Here is a 20873-nt window from a genome sequence, read left to right as displayed (position 1 = left end):
GGTCAAAAGGAGACATCTTAATCGAGAGATGAAGTGTTCGGCGGTGCAAAGATCGATGTCGAATCGATTAATGGGAATTGCACATGCGTACCGCGCCGCAACTCTTCAATAGAGGCGCCTACGCCGCAAATTGTGAGATAAATGGAGGTAGCCGTCTGCACAATTGGTGGTTAATTATTCGCATGACGCAGCAACTAGCAATTTAGGCGGGTTCAATAATTTGTTGAACGCTTGTTTATTCAATTACTTTCGTTTAATTTCGCTTATTCGATAGGTACAAATGTGCTTTTGCTTGCAGCGTTGAAAGTTTCAAATGGCTCGTACATAATGAACGGTGAGTTCGCGGTGAGCGCACCGGGCACGTACGAGGCGGCGGGCGCGCGCTTCCTCTACACACGACACGCTGGACAGGACCATGTGTTTGTGCACGGACCGTTACACCACTCCATCGACATTATGGTATGTCTTGGTATTCGATTCTGGCTTTGAATTTGCTACAGTCACCAACAAGTTCCTAACAATCCTATTTTTATAATGCTTTCAGATTTTGTATACGCAACCAAATCCGAACATAAAATACGAATTCTTGACTGACTTAGAAGCAGACGAAACCAGTAACGATATACCGACTTCAAACCCTGCACCACCACATCACGTGGCACAGCGTCATCACAGGCATCATAATATTGAAGCCCACACCAGGGACCTTGAGACAAAACCCAATCCTTCACTTTCAAAACCAGATTTCAATAATTTGGAGAGTCAATCACAAGTCGATAGCAATGTGATCGGGAGCAGAAGGTTTACTTGGAAAGTCATGGAGTTCTCACAATGCTCGCGAAGTTGTGGCGGAGGACTACAAATCGGAAAGTACAAGTGTGCCGAAATTACTGATAAGGGTGATCGCGAGGTTTCTCCGTTCAATTGTAAGGGAGCTCCTCCACCGACACGTAGGCGCCGTTGTGGAGGTACTCCATGTCCACCACGTTGGAGAGCCGCTGCTTGGGGACCCTGCCCTGTATGTGGACCAGCGCATAGGACACGTATTGTTGGTTGCGTGCAAGACCATGCGCGCGGTATTACTAAGGTAATGCAGAAGCTACCACGGAAAGAGATTTTTCTCGGTATCGATATTGGCTTAACAATTGTTTATTTTCTAGATAAGTGATCAAAAATGTCCACTCCCAATGCCTCCGAGCAGTGAATTGTGTGACATTCCGAACTGTGACGGTACCGCTGTAACGACTGCCGTGCCTCGACTCGACGCCAGGCGGCAGGTTCGGCCTAAGGATCGCACCGACACCTTCCGAGAAGGTCCTGTTATTTCTCTCGTGTCTAATTATACAGACAACGACATATCGACCACGCCGGCACCACACTACAACTTTAATGCTGGAGGGGGATGGCTCTACACTGAGTGGTCTGAGGTACTATACATTAATAACTTTTCATTAAGACTATATCGACATTAAGTTCATTAAGATAGATCTTTACCTGATAGTGCAGATAGCTAAAAAATAAATCATTTTTTCTGCCTTATTTATCGAATTTGACACTTGATAGTGTAAGTGGATAATAAAGTTTTATTGACGATTTATATTTAAGTAGATTTTATAGCTATATAAGTTTATTTATATGTTATTTTTATTTCAGTGTGTAGGCTGGTGTGTTGGCGGAGGGGTGCAATCTCGTGGGGTTCGGTGTGCGAATCCTAACGGATGCACATCGCATCGAGCTCCAGAGTCGACACAAACCTGCGCCATAAGAAAACAGTGTGACGCGCAATGGTTTACAAGTATGACTTGCAGATGTTTTTTTTAATAATAAAATACAATCACATTCATCAATCAAATCAATTTGGGCAGATATGTATAAAATCTTTTTATTTGATTTCTATGGGACTCATTGCCAAGTCTAAGGACGACAATGATAGTATTTTATCATCGCCTTGTCAATAAAAAAGCTTGATGCACTAATTTCAAGTTTGATCTAGGTGAATGGTCGCCATGTTCCGCTACATGCGGAGGATACCAAGTCCGCGGTGTGATCTGTATCGGCGGTAACGGCAGAAGACTGCGAGACTCCTCCTGTAGGGGAGCCAAACCTGACGCCAAGCGAGAATGTGGAGGCACCTGCAGTCCTTCCTGGTACCTTAGTGACTGGAGCGAGGTACGTAGTGCATAGAAATGAGTTTGCGAGTATGTAGGTGTGTGTACTGATATTTTTATTCATTGTTTCTGCAAATACAAGCAGAAGTAAAAAATATAACAAAGACAAAATACATTTTTTTTAAATGGGCACTGGCACTCGTGATTGTACTTTGAGCAGAGGGGGTGTTAATGGATGAAAGAGTATAGTAGCAAAATTGTTTTAAGAATAAAGTTTGAAAATATCCTTGCAGTAAATGTGATTTGTATTCGTCAGTTATTCAGATATAATGATGTAACATCAAGTTGGAAAGATCAGCAATAACAATTACGTCGCGAAAACCTTATCGGCTGAAATTATATTCTTGCTCACCTCATAATTATCTTCTACCCATCAATTTGAAATGAGGGAAATAATTGCTAACCGCAATAACACCGTAACCATAATTTTCAGATGTTTTGCAACTAGTCTAGCCTTGGATTTTGGTCTAAATTTACTTTGAATGCTATTTTCCAGTCACCGTTTATACGCTTTTATGCCCCCTTAAAATTAGAGATCAAGGCTTTGCAGTAGTAACGATCGACAAAAATTCCAAATATGCCACTGTCGTCGGGCTCGCCCTCGCTTATACGGGTTAGGACTACAACTCCACTGATCGATCTAAACCTCACCCGGGAGTTCATGTAGTAAATAAATTTCTCAAATACTAATATCTGAAGATACGTCACATTCGCTTCAATTTTACCATTTGGCGTCGTATCGTATATTTACGTATTCGAAATCACGAAACAATGCCTCGTCCCTGTAAAAAAATGTTGTCGTTGAATTTCTCGGAACACCTTTTCGAACAGATCTCGCCTCTATCTTTCAATAATTTCAGTAAGGTTGATTCCTGTCGGTATAATACGTATATGTGGGTGCACAGTGTACAGGCGCGTGCTCGGCGGGCGTACAGGCGCGTACCGTGTGGTGCGCGCGCGGAGGTGCTGACGGCGCGGGCGGTGCTGCGCGCGACACGGAGTGCGGCGGCGTGCGACCGCCCGCGCGTCGCTCCTGTGTGCCGGCGCGATGCTCCAGCGGCCCGCCTGCCTCCACCCCGCGTCCCGACCAGCCACCCTCAGGTGAGCCACAGACACCCCCTGACCTGCTGTAACTTCTTTTTGACGATCTGCGTAGACTTAGCGTAGCTTTCTCGATTGTAAGCCTGCCTGACGTCGAAGATTTTTGCCGAATGGCAATGCAAATTCCTTTGATGTGATGTGATGCCTTTCTGTATCTAAAGTAACAATTGTAAATTTAGTTTGTTTTAAATATGGTTTTAGATTTTTCACTTGTTGAAATGAATATATAGAACGTTTTAGCCCCCACTGTTTCCGATTTGATGTTTCGTAACCATAGATAATCATGTAGATCGATAAAATATGTATAACGGATTACAATTAAGTGATTGTTTGAAGATATCATATCTATATCTGATTAATAATATTAGTAAAATAAATTACATTAGTTTCGATACCTTACATTTGTCAGATCGATCGATAACTACTCGTCAATGAAATAAGTCGCGAGTAACTATGATAGTTATCATTTAATCGATTGTTAAGTTAAAAATATGATAAGATTTGAAAGGAGAGCCCATAAAAGTAATACTGCATATAGGTGGTTTTTGACAACACTTGGAATATTGAAGATTAAATATTAATTTTTAGTTTCAGATCCGCAACAGCGTGTGACTAGACACCAAAGCCATATTACACAAAACGTACGAGAGAGGTCTTACGCTGACGGTAAGGACGGTCAACATAACCACAAATACGTTGTAAACTCAAAAAATGACATAGCAAATGCATTAGTTTAATATTTTACCATTGTCAAAAGAAATACTGTCCCTACAAAACCTTGTAGTCCAAGCCTGTTTTGTCTCAGGCTCATCATAGAGTAATTAATTATATTATAGGTGGACAGAATTATTTAAATACTACCCTTGTTGAAACTACCTGATTTTTATTTAAACGAACAAACCTAAACGATCTAATAAATTACGTATAAATACTAAGAAATGTATGCAATGTTTGTATGCACAGGAGCGTGCGTGGATAAACTGAACAACTGCGCGCTGGCAGTGCAGGCGCGTCTCTGTCACTACCCATACTACGCCGACTACTGCTGCAAGTCCTGCCATGGACGATAAACGTACACCATGGACGAGGGTGAGTTTCACTACATCTTGTTAACGTGTGTTCTACTTTCGATACGACAAGGTTGATAATATCGAAATCGTATCGACTAAATGTCAAATCTTAATACGGTTAAACTTTGAGCAGATAAAATAGGAGATTAGCTTACTTTATATTACTTTGATAGTCACTAGTAAGTAATAACTAATGGTTGAACACTTAGCATAAATATTTATTTTGTTTAAAATTTATTCCCATGGAGATAATAATAGTCTTATTTGGATAGCTAAAAAGTAGAATAATTCTATTTTTATTCTCAGGTAGAAGCAGTACAGTAAAGCAGCACTAAGGCGCAGTGACACGTATTGTGATACAAAATGGACGCATAGTGAGATACGTAATGTTTTACATACAGTGTACTGCGACGGACGCCGCGCACACACAAACACACGCATAAAAACATACACACACATTATTTAACTATATGTATGTATGTATATCAATGTAACTGATCTACAAGACGGTGTAACAATGAATCCTTTCACGAAGAAACCGGAACATTAGTATCGTTTCAGCTCAGAAAGGTGAACATGAACCGAGTATTAAAGTCTGAATCAAACCAAAGTGAAACAGACTAGGATTATGTATCGGATTGACTTTACCATTATCGATGACGTTGTATTGAAAATAATATAACATTTTCATTATTAAAATTATATTCGTCGATAAGTCTCGTAGAGTGTGCGCGCGGCTCATTATGAACACTTGTAATATTCGAGTTGTGTAAGTATTAGAAATAGTTTCGTGATCTCCAGATTGTTTAGTCGAGTTTTGGAGTCGATCTGTGAACTGTAGAATATAACTCAAAATTATATATAAATAATAAATATTTTTGTTTACTTTTACATTATTATTGCACGACATGTTATCGAGTTGAGCACTTCGCGTAGTATTATAACTTGCCTATAACCAAGTAATGGAAGCATTTTACCGAATTTCTTATACTTGTGTATTATTTAGGAGATTAATTACAAATAAGCATGTTGATACTGCAGTTCGTGTTGCGTTTGTACGCGACTTAGGCTATGTATTAGAATAAGAGCAAAATAGTATTTCTTATTTGTTGTAATAGTTTCTACGGTATGTACTTATAGAAACTAAGATGCGGTGTCCACACATCTATTAATTATTTGTAATCTTTTGTCAGTGAGGGATGACCACATTCAATCAAATTGCGCGCCATATGTAGAGTTAAAATCACTAGAGACAAATACAGGCGTATTTATTTGTGAAAACTACAATTTAGTTTTATACCAAGCTTGTTTAAATTGAAGGCAAGTTGTCCCTCAGCATGATGAAGTATATAGTTGGATGTGTGGCGAACGCAACAGTGTTCACGGTAACTTATTACACCGATTCTATTGTCAAAGAGTCACTTCTGTATTAATAAAGAGTTGATTTGTGTAAATAGATAATTATTTTTATATGTATAGTGCATTTACTTACTGGCTGTTAAGTATTTATACAATCGTATTAGTTAAACATTGTACCATCACAATTATGTATGTATTAATTGGTTTTCGCTAAAGTAACTAGAGTTTTGCCTACCGTTTAATAAATTTGTCTGTACTAATTATGCATATAACAATGTACAAAAATAATAAGCTTTAAACACTGCTCGTTGTCGTTATTTACATATCCGCCCTTCCTTCCTGCTCCTTTCAATATTTATATATATCACTACTTTGATAAATACAAGAGGAAAACCAAGGAGATAAAATAACTACAGTTAGCTCCTCCTTTACCATTCGAAACTTTTATCAATTACTAATTCCTGCCCGCACCTTTGTCCACGTAAAAAGATTTCCCGGGGTAAAAAATATTATACTCGTATGTGTTAATCCTGACTATAAATATAATATATCTGTGTACAAAATCTCATCCACATCCACATAGTAGTTATTTCATTAAAGAGTAACAAACAAACATACGTGGTGGTGTGGTGGGTTCAAATCCCACCCGGGACAAATCTTTGTGTGATGAGCACGAGTATTTGTTCTGAGCCTGGATGTTAATGTATCTATATAAGTATGTATTTAGAAGTATATAAGTATGTTTATCAGTTATTTGGTTACCATAGTACAAGCTCTGCTTAGTTTGGAATCAAATGACCGTGTGTGAGTTGTCCAATAATATTTATTTATTTATTTATACATTCATCCCAAGAAGCTTTCGCATTTATAAAATTTGTAAGAGTTTTTCTCAAATGTATCATAAATTTCTACACATGGAAAACCTCGTTATTACTGTTTACGTGAAAATACAAGCTGGATTTTCGTACACGAAATTTTTGTACCTAACTCACGTCCGAATCATAACAAGGACTGTAGCAAAAAATAAAACAAAATTTCCGCGCTACGAAACAATTTCTAAAGCAAGGTAGTGCTAAAATAGACAGCTATTTTCCACGATATATTTATAAGTTTCCCCGCTCGTTATGTAAAATACTTAGTTGAGTTTACATAATATATTCCACCGCTATGTTATGTATTAAACAATGAACGTGGGTGCTCAAGTTAAGTGTTTGTCTTTCGACGAGAGTAATTACAATATTATGATGTAGAATACAGATAGTATGTGCACTTTACCAATGTTTCTCGATGTCATGCAACAAATTGAAGAAGCTCTTGATTCTAATAAAAGCTGGGGATATTTCAGGTTAGAATATACAAATATGGTAAATCGAAGATTAATGATATAGTAACAAATTTTCGATAAAAATGTATTTAGATAGTTTTGGGTACTATCTTCTGGTATCGAATGATATTTCATACTGTTTATAAATTGTGTTTGTACGACACGCGATCTTGATAATGACGTACAAAAAATATTATTCTCGGTTTGTACTCTTTCCGTTCTCCGTTGCAATGTTGAAACTAGAAGAAGTTAGATGTGTCTAGATTTACTAAGTCGGCGAATAAATAAGTTACCTTTTTGATTAATAATATCTTCATACATTGACGACATAGAAAACTACATTTGTATGTAACAGATATGATAAATAAACGCCGCAATACTTTTTTCTATTTGGGTACTCGTAGATTCATTACACAATCAGATTGTCTCTAGCACCAGATGTAAAGATATAAAGGGGCCAATATTTATCTCAATTCATAGCTATCGGGAAATCACAAGATAAGTCACAATCTGTAGATGAGTACAGATGCAGATAAATTTTGGCGTCAGTATTGTGTCACACGGTGTGAGAAATATTCGTAGTATTTGTTTTTTTTTGTGAATAAAAATGCAACCGCCACCACCACCGCCGCCACCCCCGGCGCCTCCCGTGTACCATCCAGCAATGGTAGAAAATGGTGGTCACCCTGGACAGCGAGAGTCCAAAGAACTCGTGCTTTGTTTAAACATGACACACAATCTAACACAGATGTGTCTTGGTGGCGTGATTGTTAGTGCGTTGATTCTCCCCAATGTGATATCGTGGTATGAGACCGTTTCAATCCATATAGTTTTGTGTACTATGGGCGTAAGTACATTTGGTATTTTGCATATTATTGTATATTTATTAAAACTTAAAGCCTTAAACGCATAAATTATTAGAATTTCGTCTGTTTTTTTTTACACTTTTACAGACTTCGATCATTCACGATAATATACGACAGATCTTCGATTATAAATCAGCTGGCTTACTACTGTCACTCGAATTTGAATTGAATCGTGTTAGATTCGACATATTGTCAAAATCATTTTTTTTAACGTATGATCAGACCAACGCTGATTTTAAATGAAAATGATATCTGAATGAATCAACCAATAAAAACAGCTCTTAATTATTTTAGTTTGGAACGTAGGAGTACGATTTAACATCAGCTCGAATCCAAATCGATTGGGTTCAAATTAAAGCGTCGTAGGTTCACTTCTCTATTGACAAAAAGTAATATCGAGCTCTCGCTTTTCGTTAATCTAATTAAACAAATTAAAACATTTACAGTACTTCATCCTCATGACTCAAGCTGTCATGGCATTCAGTCCCTACGGATGGGCGAATAATTTGGAGTATGAAAAAAAGAAGATAATTCACTTGGCATTCCAAGTATTCGGCTCTATTTTAGCTATCGCTGGCAGTATAGTAAAATTTGCTGATTCCGATGCTAGTTTTGATTCTGCCCATGGGATATGTGGTAAGTTGAAATATGAATATACACCTATTGCTTCACCTGAAAAAACTAAGTACTTAACTACTTTTTCCGAATTTAGGAAGTGACAAAGTGAACTAAAATTATGTTCCCATTCGATGGAAAATAAAATATGGACCCAAACATATTTTCAGTCCTGTACGTACATGACGTTTGAAACACGCTAATTAACGAGTTGCTGCTGAAAGAAATTCATAAAACAATATGTATTTCCGGAAAATGTTAAAAGTTTATTATTTTTCTTTCAGGTTTCCTCGCAATGTTGTTAACGATAATCACTTTAATAGGAGGAGTGCTGAATTTTCTATTTTCTAACAAAATGAACAACAATCTAATGAAGATTTTACATTCGTGCTGTGGAACTGTGACTCTTATGTTTGCATTCATTTCTTTAGTTTTTGCCCTACATTATTATTATAGAACAGCTGTAGGAAATGGTAATGCTAACTTTTCTATTGTAATCACAATGTTTGCTTTAGTCGGCACTGTACTTATGGCAGCAGCTAATAATGCACGACGAATATTGAACAAATAGGCCGACAAAAAATTACTACTATAAGATAGTATAGATTAGGGGTGGGCAAATGTAACTACATAGCTCCGATGAACATACATATTATAACATTTTGGTCACTTGGATTCTTGCATTGCTAAATATTAATCTACTCAAGATATCAACATTTTTTTTAACCTAGTCTATTCCTGATAATTTTTGAAGCTAAAAATCCCTATCACACTCGGATTAGCAACTGAATATAAGCTGACAATTAGTAGTGATGCAAGAACCTTATTGTAGTTAAGTTTACTTTTTTGACTAGTTACCTAGCCACCCCATATATTAAAAGAATGTGCTTTTATGCCCGGTTTCTGAGGCACATTTAGCAGAAGTTTATCTATTCAAACTGTCATTTTTATATGAGCTTAAACGCTATTGAATAGATAAACTACCGATAAATGTACCTCAAAAACCGGGAGTTAATCGTGTACAATAAGTAACAACGAACAATGTCTTTGTATTTAATGAATACTTAGGTTTTGTTCAATTACAGCGAGGATATAATGTTTCATTACTACTGCTAGTCACATTAGCAGTTTGCATAATGATTATACATTAAACTTATTAAAATTTTCTTCTAATAAAAAAAAAATACCCACGGCACCTATTTTGACAGATAATTTTTTGCCAAGTAACGTTTGTAGAGATTTTGCTTTGAAGTTTATTGCGTTTACGATTTCTATATTAAATTCACTTTAAGAATACAAAAATATATATAATACTGAGGTTTAATTTGTTTATGTCCAGTGTTTTGGGCAACATCAATTTGAAATCTACGATTGCGCATTCTGTATTATCAATAAGATAAGAATATCAGAGAAGAACATCTATAAATACTTAAACCGAGCACATTCCATACCACTGAACAAGTTTCAAAAAAATATAAATGTTAAAGTTATTTGTATGAGAGAGTTTAACTTATGTCGTTATGAATTATTGTGTGATGTATGCTCTTAGTGTTGTATGTTACTTTTTACATTATTGTATTCCTGTTACCGGTAATATGAATATGTCCCAATAAATTATTTAAATATAACACCGTGTATTATTTTTCGTGTATTTCAGCCCGAAATTATGCACTACAACAAAGTACCTTTAAATCTTCTTAAATAATTATCCATGACCTTACTTCTGAAGTTCTTAGTAATATATAGAAACAACATTGTTGTCAATGTTATTAGTGTTGTCAGAATATAGACAAAACATTGTTGTCAATCTTATTTGTGTTGATCAGTCTAATTGAATACATTTAGTACTAATTGTTCATAGGTGCAACATCTACAACTAGTGCCAGCGCGGTCATTGCCAATGCACTGAGTTCACAATTAAAAATTATCTTCATTCCTGTGTATTGCTCGGAGATGCGATGGAAATATACCGAGAGCACCTATTTACTAAACAAGCCACAGGGAGATTATGAATGCCACTAGCTTGAGTCTAAGTACCTCCATCGATCGTTCGTAAAAAAATGTTTAGATCAGTTTTCTTCGGCCATTAAATTATTCTATCTATCTATTACTGATTAAATTTTAGATGTGACTATGTGTGCTAGGACATCATTATCAGCAAAATATCGATAGCTATAGAAAAGGCATAGCAACTCAAAGATAACACAATTATTACCAATACTTAGGAGACAGGGAAACTAATAAACAACATTAGTGTTTAAAGAGCCTGCAAGGAGTGTTGCCGTGAGCTTTACTTACTGTGGAACAATGTCTTCACCGAGTCCACCCCCAGCTCATACAGAATACCATCCTTCAAGATTGGAAAATGGTCGACGTAATACACTTCAACATTCAACAAGATATATATTTTGCATGAATGTAGCCCACAACCTCACCCAGTTATTCCTCGGTGGGCTCATTACCAGTACGTTAATTGTGCCAATCGTAATCACTGGGTACAGCAACAGCTTTTACAAGCACATATTTCTGTGTACTGTTGGGGTAAGTAGATATTTTATTTAGAAACTAGCTGACCCGCGCAACTTCGCTTGCGTCACATAAGAGATAGTGGGGCATAATGTTACCCGTTTTAGTATATTTGCTTGTACTCTGCTCCCTAATCCTATAGCCTTCCTCGATAAATGGGCTATCTAACACTGAAAAAAAATGTCTAATCGGGCCAGTAGTTCCTGAGATTAGCGTGTTCAAACAAACAAACAAACTCTTCAGCTTTATAATATTAGTATAGATATTACACTTTCTTATTCAAATAATTTGGCAGAGATAAACAATTTATTAGAAATGTCACATGAAAACACACGCCCGTAAAAAAAACATAATTTTACATCTTCCCTATCATTTTAATATTGTAAAAGTCTACATTCGACCAGTTCTTATCTAATCTAAATAAAATAGTTGTAGGTTATTTTGAGCCCAAAATAATACTTTTTACCCTTTATGTGATCTTGGATATTTATTTAAATTATACTATGTTATTTCAGTATTTCGTCTTGATGGCTCAAGCGATTCTATCGTTCAGTCCATTTAGTTGGGGAAATAACTTGAGTTACTACAATAAGAGAACAATTCACTTGTCAATGCAAATATTAGGCTCTCTCTTGGCTGTTACTGGTAGCGCCATTCGCATTGCTGATATTGGTTTGAATCTAAACAGTGGACATGCAGTATGTGGTAAGTTTGTAAAATAAGTATTTTCGCATAAAAGCACGCGTTTTCCTCACAAGAGTAGGCAGTGACCAAAGAACGCCACTTTGTACTTACCTTGCCTCATTCACGTTTCGACATACGTCTTTTCATACAAGAGACATTAATTATGTTACGGAAAAATCAGTTAGGAAATATATCACTTCTTAATTCCCCAAAAATATATCAGTTAGGCCTTAAACTGCAAAAAACGGACAAAAGGTGTTCCGTCACACGGACACAGCTCCGAATGTTAGACTACCAAAATTTAACATCTTGGGTTGAACCAGCCAAAAAGAGTAAAAGAACCTTACAATCACCGTTTCTAATTTATACATTTTTTTTAATCTTCACACGTTTGTTTCAGGTTTCCTCGCAATGATACTAACAATAATAAATCTCGTAGGAGGAATACTAACGTTATTATTCCCAGGATTGAACACCAGAGTAACGAAAATTTTACATTCTAGTGTAGGCGGTTTTACTATCACGTTTGCATTCATTACTGTAATATTTGCCTTCCAAAATTTTCACAGAAATCTGTTGGGAGACAAATATGCCAATTTTTCTATAGTGTTTGCTGTTTTTTCATTAGTCGGCACCTTGCTGTCGGCTAAGATCACAAACTTTAAACGAATCTTCAATAAATAGTGTCATGTGATTATGCCTTTGGATATTCAGAAACACGCTAGAATTGTCCTTTTTGTATGATATAGTCGTCTCAGCTGTATATATTTTTTTCCAGATGTTGTTAAGATTAAGACTATATTTTTCTGTTTTGTGTTTTGTGAGAATTTGATTTACTTTTTTAAATTTTATGTGAGTATGCTTTTTGACCTATTCTTCTTTAAACAAATTTTCAGTAGATTTATCAACGCTATCGTTATTGCATCACGGAAGCAAATATTCAGTAGTTGCCTTCATATTCAAGTAGGTTGCTATGTTTTGAAAAAGATAAGCAAAAAATGCACAATGCTACCTGATATAATAATAAGTTGTTGAAGTTGTTGAAAGCAAGTGGACATACATAAGTGGGTGGATTTCAAGCCGTGAGTTTTCCAATGCTATAATATAAATATTCTCGGCATTATCTATGTATAAATAAATAGTTACTACAACTTTTAAAAAGCAGCGATTTTTCTACGTTTGGGGCGTTACCCAAATATACGGTTCAGTAAAGCCGGGCGGCAAAACTGAATATGTATCGATGAATGAATAAAAAAAAACAGCTTGTGCAGTAATTATTTCGAGTCGGTATTGTTGTTCGATAAATACTGCCAAACCAAATGTGCCGACCCCACTAAATGCGTAGCAATCGTTTACTATCATTTTAAGTAGCTTTATTTAAGAAAGCTTCAGTGTCTCAAAGTAAAAAGATATGGATACAAAGTTTGAAAAAATGTGTAAATAAAAGTCCAATTTATATCATTTCGTCTATTCATCACTTGTTTATAACTATCTATTTACACTGACTTATCATTAATTACATAACTTAAGCTGAAGTACACTTAACAACTACAAATACAATGATTCAATATTATCTTAGAAGCGTCGGTAATTATACTAAGTACTACATTGAGTCATGATTTTACTTGTACTATAAATTATATTATCATATAAAAATATACTTACTTTAAATATCACACCGAATAAGCAAAATACAAAAATGTTAATACTATCTGCGATTTTATATACTTTATTAGATCCAATTTAGAAGTAAATAATGGTAGAAAATTCATATTATTTAATGTGAATTAGAATGTCAATGAGTAGTCAGTAGGCATTTATTCAGAGATCCATATTTCATATTATCGATATAAAATATGGCAACTCTATTTTTTTCAAGCAGAAATTAAAACTAATGACAATAGATTGGCAGTAAGTGAAAAGTAATGGCAGTAGAAATGCGGCATTAGATCTATCGCCCTGCGCACGAATGGCAACAGTTCTGTACGTAGTAGTTATAGTGGCACAGCCGAGCTTGAACGGCTAACGCACAGTTATTCAGCTTGTCCTTACAACCTGCACAACAATTTTATTATTATTTTCAAAATATTTTAAAATGCTAGAAATTATGAAGTGACATTGTTACCTTTAGGAAAATGCCCCTTTGTAGTGCTCCTTTGCGTTGTTGGCGTTTCGTCAGCTAAAGCTCTTTGAGACTCTGCGAAATAATAAAGAATTTTAAGTGCACTTCATAATCTACTTTGTTCGCTTCAGGAAAAATTGTTTTAAAGGCAGCTTGTAGTTTCCAGTGTTTTCGTTATGCTGTAAATTGTTATGCCATCAAAAACATTCTGTAAAAACCTCAAGTCTCGCCGTAAAAAGTTGTGAGATCGATATAATACCAAGTCGATTAATCTATTTAGTCTCTACTTAAAGGACCTTCTGTCTTAAGTTATTACGTATGTTATTATCATGCCAATTTAAAAAAAAATACCTTTAAAACAAATAGACCGACCTGGCCATCGCATGATTTGATTATTAGTATGTATCACACTACACAGCACGACGAGAAGTTAATGCTCCTGAAATGTTAATGGCGAATTTGTGTTTTCTTGCGATGACCAAGTCGATCTATTTGTTTTAAAGGTATTTTTTTTAAATTGGCATGATAATAACATACGTAATAACTTAAGACAGAAGGTCCTTTAAGTAGAGACTAAATAGATTAATCGACTTGGTATTATATCGATCTCACAACTTTTTACGGCGAGACTTGAGGTTTTTACAGAATGTTTTTGATGGCATCTCACTTCTTTTTGTAGAGCGAACATAAGTCCGATTTGTATGGAAAGACGTTTTTTTTTCATAATTCAACATATTTTCCTATGGGAATGTTGTTCAGTTTCATGGGCTAAACACTCTTATCCACCCTTTACCCCCTCCCGCTATGCCTCATATAGTAGGTACCTATTTACACCTATTTATTTTATTTTCTACAGTAATAATCATTCATTAACTGCAAATGTAACCTTGTAATCTTATACATTTATATGGGATTACAAAGTTATTGTTGCAGTTGGTGTATTTAGAAAACTGGACTGAAATTACAAAATATTAAATTTTTCCTATGATTAAAACACTAAACCCTATTTGTATTCTAAATTTTAAGCTTCTAAGTCTGCTAGAAGTACCTTAGACTTTTGATGATCGGTGAGTCAGTGAGTCAGTGAGTCAGTGAATCAGTGAGTGACAAAATTCAAAATTTTAACAAGTTGTCATTCTTAAACTACTGGTTCAAATTGACTGAAATTTTAAATATACCGTGTTTATACAATGACTGATTAATTGCTAAAAATCCAGGCTTCTTGTTTTATCCACAACGAAATTATAGGGGTGTCAAAAATAGGCCGAATTGCTTCGAGAAAAGGATGTTACGGCCGTGCCGCTTTTTTTTTGCTCGACTTGCGGGGGCACTTCCGTGCCCCCAGACTCGATGTCACGCTGTCCAGTTTTCCCACTATAATCTAATCAACTGTTAGAATAAGATATTATAGATACTGTAGATAATATACGTAAAGAGTAAGTTTGATGTACAGATAGGTATTTACAATAGTGACAACAAACATATTTTACCGTTTAAAGAATATCCTGCTTGTTACGAAAAATTGATAGATTTTTCTAAACTGGAGATTCACTTCAGTCATAATCGAGTATAAGTAAGTCAGGGGGAACCCCTTTTGTCTACAATGCCAATCATTAGACATTGTACCTTCGAATGAAAAAAACTTTAGCAGACATCTCAACGATCGAATACGTACCAATAGTAAAAGCAGGAGACGATGTAGTGACGACGACAGTGTCGCAGACAGCCTCGCAGTTACGTTGTGCGGGCGGTTGCGGCGCGGCCGAGCAGTCGGAGTCGGAACACACCACCGAGCGACGCTGAACGCCTGACGTTGAAGTTGGTGTGCAGTTGCTAACACACTGCGTAATGAAACGGATTTGACTTTTAAAATGTAGCTAAGGTTTTCATTAAATCTTCTCATTCCGTAGGTTTTTACCATCAAACAAAAAGAGAAAGAAAATACAGAAGACCAGTTGTTTCATATAACTCTGGTTGGAGTCGGATTGATATAATAAAAGTTTGGACATTCAAACCACAAATAGCTAGATTGCACTGCTAAAATGTGTTCTAGATCGATGTACTATGACACTAGACCGTGATCAAATATCACAAAAGTCTAAGAATAGCACACAAGTAATTGTCAGGTCAATATATTAATCCAAAACTGCCAAGATATTACGTTAAACGTGATCTTTGAGAATTGAAAAGGTCATAGTAATAAAGTTATTATTGCATACGCAGAAGTGTCTAAACCAATATTGTTGGTGCACTAATTAGAATATCAATCACAAGCTCCCTTCGCGTTCAATTAATCAAAGTGTCCTTTTACGTAATGATAAATACCGCTTAATAGATATTACAAGGCCGAGAATGTTCCTTGTTTGGAATAGTTACTTATTCTTGAGAGTGTTGATTTTTCAGTTTTATCTGAATACTTGTGAGACAGTACGTCATGAAGCGATTAGTATTACGTCTTATACTTCCGATATTTTATCTAGGAATGCAGTTTATCTTTCTACGTAATCTTTGTTGCTAAAGTATTTTCGAACTAAATTGGGAACACAGATAGCAGAGAAGATGTACCATTAGCCCTTTTTTATTTATTTTTTTAAAAATGGGGCATGTTTTATGCTTACACGTACACCCTGGGTGAGGTATAAAGGTAGCATTCGGTTCTTAGCGACCGCGACGCGCGACCGCGACCCGCGACCGCGACCGGGTCGCGCGACCCACTGCTTAGTATGGATTTATATGGAGTACTAAACAAATCTAGCGACCGCGACGCGCGACCGGTGGGCGTGGCTAGAGAGCAGCGTGGCGACAGCGACTCGGTCGCATCGGAGGCAGTGCCGTCACGCGACGCAGGCGAGAAGCACATCAAAATGGCGGCATTTTCACCGAACTAAGACGAGAAGTTAATAGAATTAGTTAATATTAAAAACTGCTTATGATTTAACCTACAATATTTTCTGAACTTTTCTTCTTTTTAATTCAAATGTTGTTTTATGAGTATTTGAAAGCAACCCTCTTCTTCTCGTGATGTGAAGATTGAATCAATCCTCATTCTTTTTTCTGGAGGCATAGATAATAGCATAATAAGAATATCATCATCTTCTTCATCCTCCAATAGCTGCTGTATAACTTTTTTCCTAGCTGCGGAATAATTGTCCGACATATCGTACAGCACTAGAACACAACCGTCACCCGTTAAAACTGCGGGAAGAGTGACGATGTCGCCGGCGTCGCTGAAATCCGAAAGCTAGGGTCGCCTCGCGACAGGCGACCATGGTCGCGGGTGGCGGTCGCGCGTCGCGGTCGCTAAGAACCGAATGCTACCTTTACGAGGGGTTTGTATCATTGGCCCTGACAGTGTGTATTTTGAGAAATTCTAACTCGTGATGACCATAAAAATTTAACTTATGACAGTACAATTTTAAATGAAGGAACGGTGTTAAATATTGCTTTGCGTCATAATATTACTATCGTAGTATTTACACGTACCAATTTTTTTAAATTAAGTACAGTAACAGTAAGGAAGACTTACCTGTCCCCAATCACTCCAGAACCACCTCGGAGAGCATTCGCCCTCGCAATCTCTAACATTTGTCGGTTTGGGAGCTTTGCACGCGGAGTCCTTCAAGTGTCGTCCAGAGCCGCCGATACACAGCACTCCACGGACTTGCTTACCACTGCAGCCGGAACATGGTGACCATTCACCTAGTGAAAATTGTCATGACCGTTAAATGTCGAATTTCTATAAATAATCTTAATGCATACTGTTAAATTCGCTTTAAAGGCATTTATTTCGTACTACAATTAAATAAGTCTCCTCAGACCGAGCAAATAAATGTTGTGTGTACAAAAAATAATCGTGTTTTAAGTTGTTGTCGGAAACTTCAGGGAGGATTTATATTTTAGCAATGTAGGAGATTCGAAACATTAAAATATTATTTTTATCTTAGTTTAGCATTTTCTTTATTATTGCGAATACTTTACCAGTAAACCAGTTGCCTTCGAGCGGTTCGCACGTGATCTTCGGCGTGCAGACTCGGAAAGTGTCCGGGGCTTTGTTCGGAGTACACCCTGATGGGTCAGCGCAGCGCACCCCACGGGTTTGTATACCGCCGCCGACGCACCACCCCACACACTAAATACACCACAAATTATAAATATTCAAAATAAAACCTAGTAGTCTAATGCAGCAGAAAATGTAAATAAAAACTCTTTCAACAAATTACATTGGTTATTTTAAGGTAAGTTGTTAGAATAATCGCTTGGCAACTGGCGATAATGCATGAATGAATAATCATTCATGAAATATATTATGATTGAACCACTCGTAACATTTGCTTTCGCTAAAATTGAATTGTTGATAGAGTTGAGATATTTTGTGAATGGAAACTATTTCTGGAAATGTTTACAGCATATTTAAATAAAATTGTGAAGACTTTATTCGTTATTGACGGCTTTTATTATAAAAATAATACACATTTGTCAAAACAACGTTAACAAATAATATTTTAGTCGTTTGTAATGATTTACGAGTAAACCCAATAGTATCATTAGAATAAGCAAATCTGACATGCTCTTATCCGCAACATAAATCAAAATCCGCCTCCGACTGTTCTGACCATTACACAATGCATTGTTGCAATATTTTCACAATATGTTCTTGTTTAACAATGACAGCACTTAGCCACAAAAACAGAATCCGGTAAAATTATTCATAAAATTCATCCCAACAGGTGTTTTTGTTTGCATGTTGCGTAAATCGCAAATTGCATTTTAAGAATGTTGACGTTTTGCAGCTTATTTGTTTATGAATAGAAAACATTTTAAAAGCATTTAACTCTGTAATGATGGATTACTATTGCTTCTGTTTAGGTTTACTATTAAAGTTTAAATATAACTGGCCTAAATCAAGAATCTCATTCAATCATATTAAATGTAGCCGTAGACCAATCGTCTCCAATAGCACTTACCTCAGACCATTCGGTATAGAGCCATCCAGCGGTCGCACTAAAAGAGTATTCAGGCCCAACATCAATATCAGTACTGTTGACGGCCACAGAGTACACCGGACCAGCCCTGAACGTGTCTGTGTGTTCTTTAGGACGTCCATTACGCTTAGAAGTAATCTGTCGCACTTCGCCACCGATCAATTCGTTGCAGTCCTGAATGTTGCATTTTTCTGTCGTATGTGGCTTTGGCGCTGGACATTTTTGGTCGCTGATCTAAAAATACACATTATATATAAGGACTATAAAGTAAGTAGAAGTAAGAGTAAAGAAACTAGGTAAATTGGACAAACCGTGATTGGATTTAAAACTTTTATTTTTCTTATGTTGTCTTTGAATCTATTTCCCGTGCAAGGAAATAGATTCAAAGACAACATAAGAAAAATTGGCATGACCAAACTAATTGTAAAACAGCCTCTCATCACTGAAACAAAATATTACTTAAGTGATACCTTAGTGATGCCTCTGGCATGATCTTGCACGCAGCCAACAATTCTATGCCTAGTAGCGGGTCCACACTTCGGGCAAGACGACCAGGCCGCTGCCCTCCATCGTGGTGGGCACGGTATTCCTCCGCAGCGCCTGCGCCGAGCTGGTGGCGCCGACCCGCTGCAGTGCACCGCTGATACCTCGCGGTCTCCAGCATTAGCTTCCACGCAACGATACTTTCCTAACTGTAACATTAATAGTCATGTATCCTGTGCAATTGCATGTTTTGCTTTTTTTTTATTGATTAACCTCTTGGTAATTTCACTGTTATTTGTAACGTATCTGACTAAAAACCTGTACTCATGCGTAAAATTGATAAAATTTTCATTCCAGGCTAAGTACAAGAATCAAATTCTGCCAAATTGTGATACTGCATTTGTGTCATAATGTTACATTGGTACAGATAGATTGACTTCAATTAGATATTATCGGTCAACTCGGCTAGACGCCTCATTGTTCGATTGACAGCATATAGGCCAAAGTTAGTGTGTCTAGTTTTTTATGGGCGTTTATAGACACTGTTTGAATTCTAGTTCAATGGTGCAGAACTGATCTTGAATCTAGCCTGTGAGTTACTTACTTGAATACCGCCGCCACAACTGCGCGTGCATTGAGTGTATGATAATATCTTCCAGACGAACTTTCTACTTCCAACAACATTTACTTCTAAGCTTTCTTCAGCGCTGGCATCTCTGCTCACATCAGAGTGCTTTGATAAACCGCTGCCTCTTGTAAACGAGTCATAACTGTGATGTCTTCGAAAATGTTTCGATCCTGACGTGGGAGTCACGTCAGCGTATTCTGATTTAGTAATCGATTCTGACTCTATATCACCCGGTAGAGATTCCGTGAAATACTCATATTTTATGCTAGGGTTCGGTTGCGTATAAAGAATCTGAAAATAAGACGAATATCATCTCGTTTTGATACACGCTAAAAGACTGATGAACAATTTATGTTTGCAATATATCGTAATTCGTTGGCGATATGGCTGCGATCTAGACCGCCCATGAATAATTTGTAACGTTGTTTATACTGTAACATTACATATGTTGATATTTTTAACCTGTGATGCATTAAAGAAGCAGTTGATATTAGTGCTTGTTTAGACATGCATCTATTTGTTACAATAATTATATAAATGAAGTCGATACTAGATGTTTGGTTTGAAAACAGTGTGTCTGTATGTATGATTGATATTTTACCATAATGTCGATGGGGTGGTGTACAGGTCCGTGCACGAACACATGGTCCTGTCCGGCGTGTCGCGTGTAGAGGAAGCGCGCGCCCGCCGCCTCGTACGTGCCCGGTGCGCTCACCGCGAACTCACCGTTCATTATGTACGAACCGTTGGATATCTTCAACGCTGCCAATGATATATTGCAAAGTAAGTATGTTTATTTACTGAGCATTATCGTCGACTTGACCGACAACCGGTATATTGAGCACCCACGCCTCTATTTACATTCCACTTCACAGATGTTTAGCAACAAGCATACAATACCCCTAAACACATTAATTACCGAGATCGACATATTGTAAACTAGCT

The 20873-nt window shown here is 36.7% G+C and overlaps 3 protein-coding genes and 1 long non-coding RNA gene across 5 annotated transcripts in view; 3 read left to right on the top strand and 1 right to left on the bottom strand.

Moving 5' to 3' along the window:
* LOC142979746 (ADAMTS-like protein 4) overlaps positions 1–6002 on the top strand; it is a 99553-nt gene extending 93551 nt beyond the window's left edge. The window contains exons 9-17 of the mRNA XM_076124882.1: positions 299–459; positions 545–1087; positions 1161–1427; positions 1654–1795; positions 1994–2169; positions 3074–3269; positions 3858–3935; positions 4233–4358; positions 4646–6002. Of these exons, the coding sequence (XP_075980997.1) occupies positions 299–459; positions 545–1087; positions 1161–1427; positions 1654–1795; positions 1994–2169; positions 3074–3269; positions 3858–3935; positions 4233–4339 (1670 nt within the window). The 3' untranslated portion in view covers positions 4340–4358; positions 4646–6002. The remainder of the gene's footprint in view (positions 1–298; positions 460–544; positions 1088–1160; positions 1428–1653; positions 1796–1993; positions 2170–3073; positions 3270–3857; positions 3936–4232; positions 4359–4645) is intronic.
* Positions 6003–7563: 1561 nt separating this feature from the next.
* Positions 7564–10105, top strand: LOC142979961 (uncharacterized). The gene is made up of 3 exons (XM_076125209.1): positions 7564–7869; positions 8335–8524; positions 8788–10105. Exons 1-3 carry the CDS (start codon positions 7630–7632, stop codon positions 9072–9074), a joined length of 717 nt encoding a protein of 238 aa, XP_075981324.1. The 5' UTR covers positions 7564–7629; the 3' UTR covers positions 9075–10105.
* Positions 10106–10771: 666 nt separating this feature from the next.
* On the top strand, positions 10772–12425 carry LOC142980250 (uncharacterized). The gene is made up of 3 exons (XR_012959859.1): positions 10772–11044; positions 11545–11734; positions 12114–12425. It is a non-coding gene; the product is annotated as an uncharacterized LOC142980250 (long non-coding RNA).
* Positions 12426–13171: 746 nt separating this feature from the next.
* Positions 13172–20873, bottom strand: part of LOC142979919 (ADAMTS-like protein 4) — a 53628-nt gene continuing 45926 nt past the window's right edge. For both annotated transcript variants that reach the window (XM_076125149.1, XM_076125150.1), the window contains exons 9-17: positions 20530–20690; positions 19905–20219; positions 19288–19509; positions 18800–19051; positions 17814–17964; positions 17362–17534; positions 15511–15676; positions 13839–13910; positions 13172–13768 (exon numbers count right to left, since the gene is read on the bottom strand). In XM_076125149.1, coding sequence (XP_075981264.1) covers positions 13665–13768; positions 13839–13910; positions 15511–15676; positions 17362–17534; positions 17814–17964; positions 18800–19051; positions 19288–19509; positions 19905–20219; positions 20530–20690 — 1616 coding nt within the window. In that variant the 3' untranslated portion in view covers positions 13172–13664. The remainder of the gene's footprint in view (positions 13769–13838; positions 13911–15510; positions 15677–17361; positions 17535–17813; positions 17965–18799; positions 19052–19287; positions 19510–19904; positions 20220–20529; positions 20691–20873) is intronic.

Source organism: Anticarsia gemmatalis, chromosome 17, assembly GCF_050436995.1.
Source record: "Anticarsia gemmatalis isolate Benzon Research Colony breed Stoneville strain chromosome 17, ilAntGemm2 primary, whole genome shotgun sequence".
Lineage (NCBI taxonomy): Eukaryota > Metazoa > Arthropoda > Insecta > Lepidoptera > Erebidae > Anticarsia > Anticarsia gemmatalis.
Note: the sequence above shows the minus strand (reverse complement) of the source record. Positions and strands in the feature narration are given on the sequence as shown.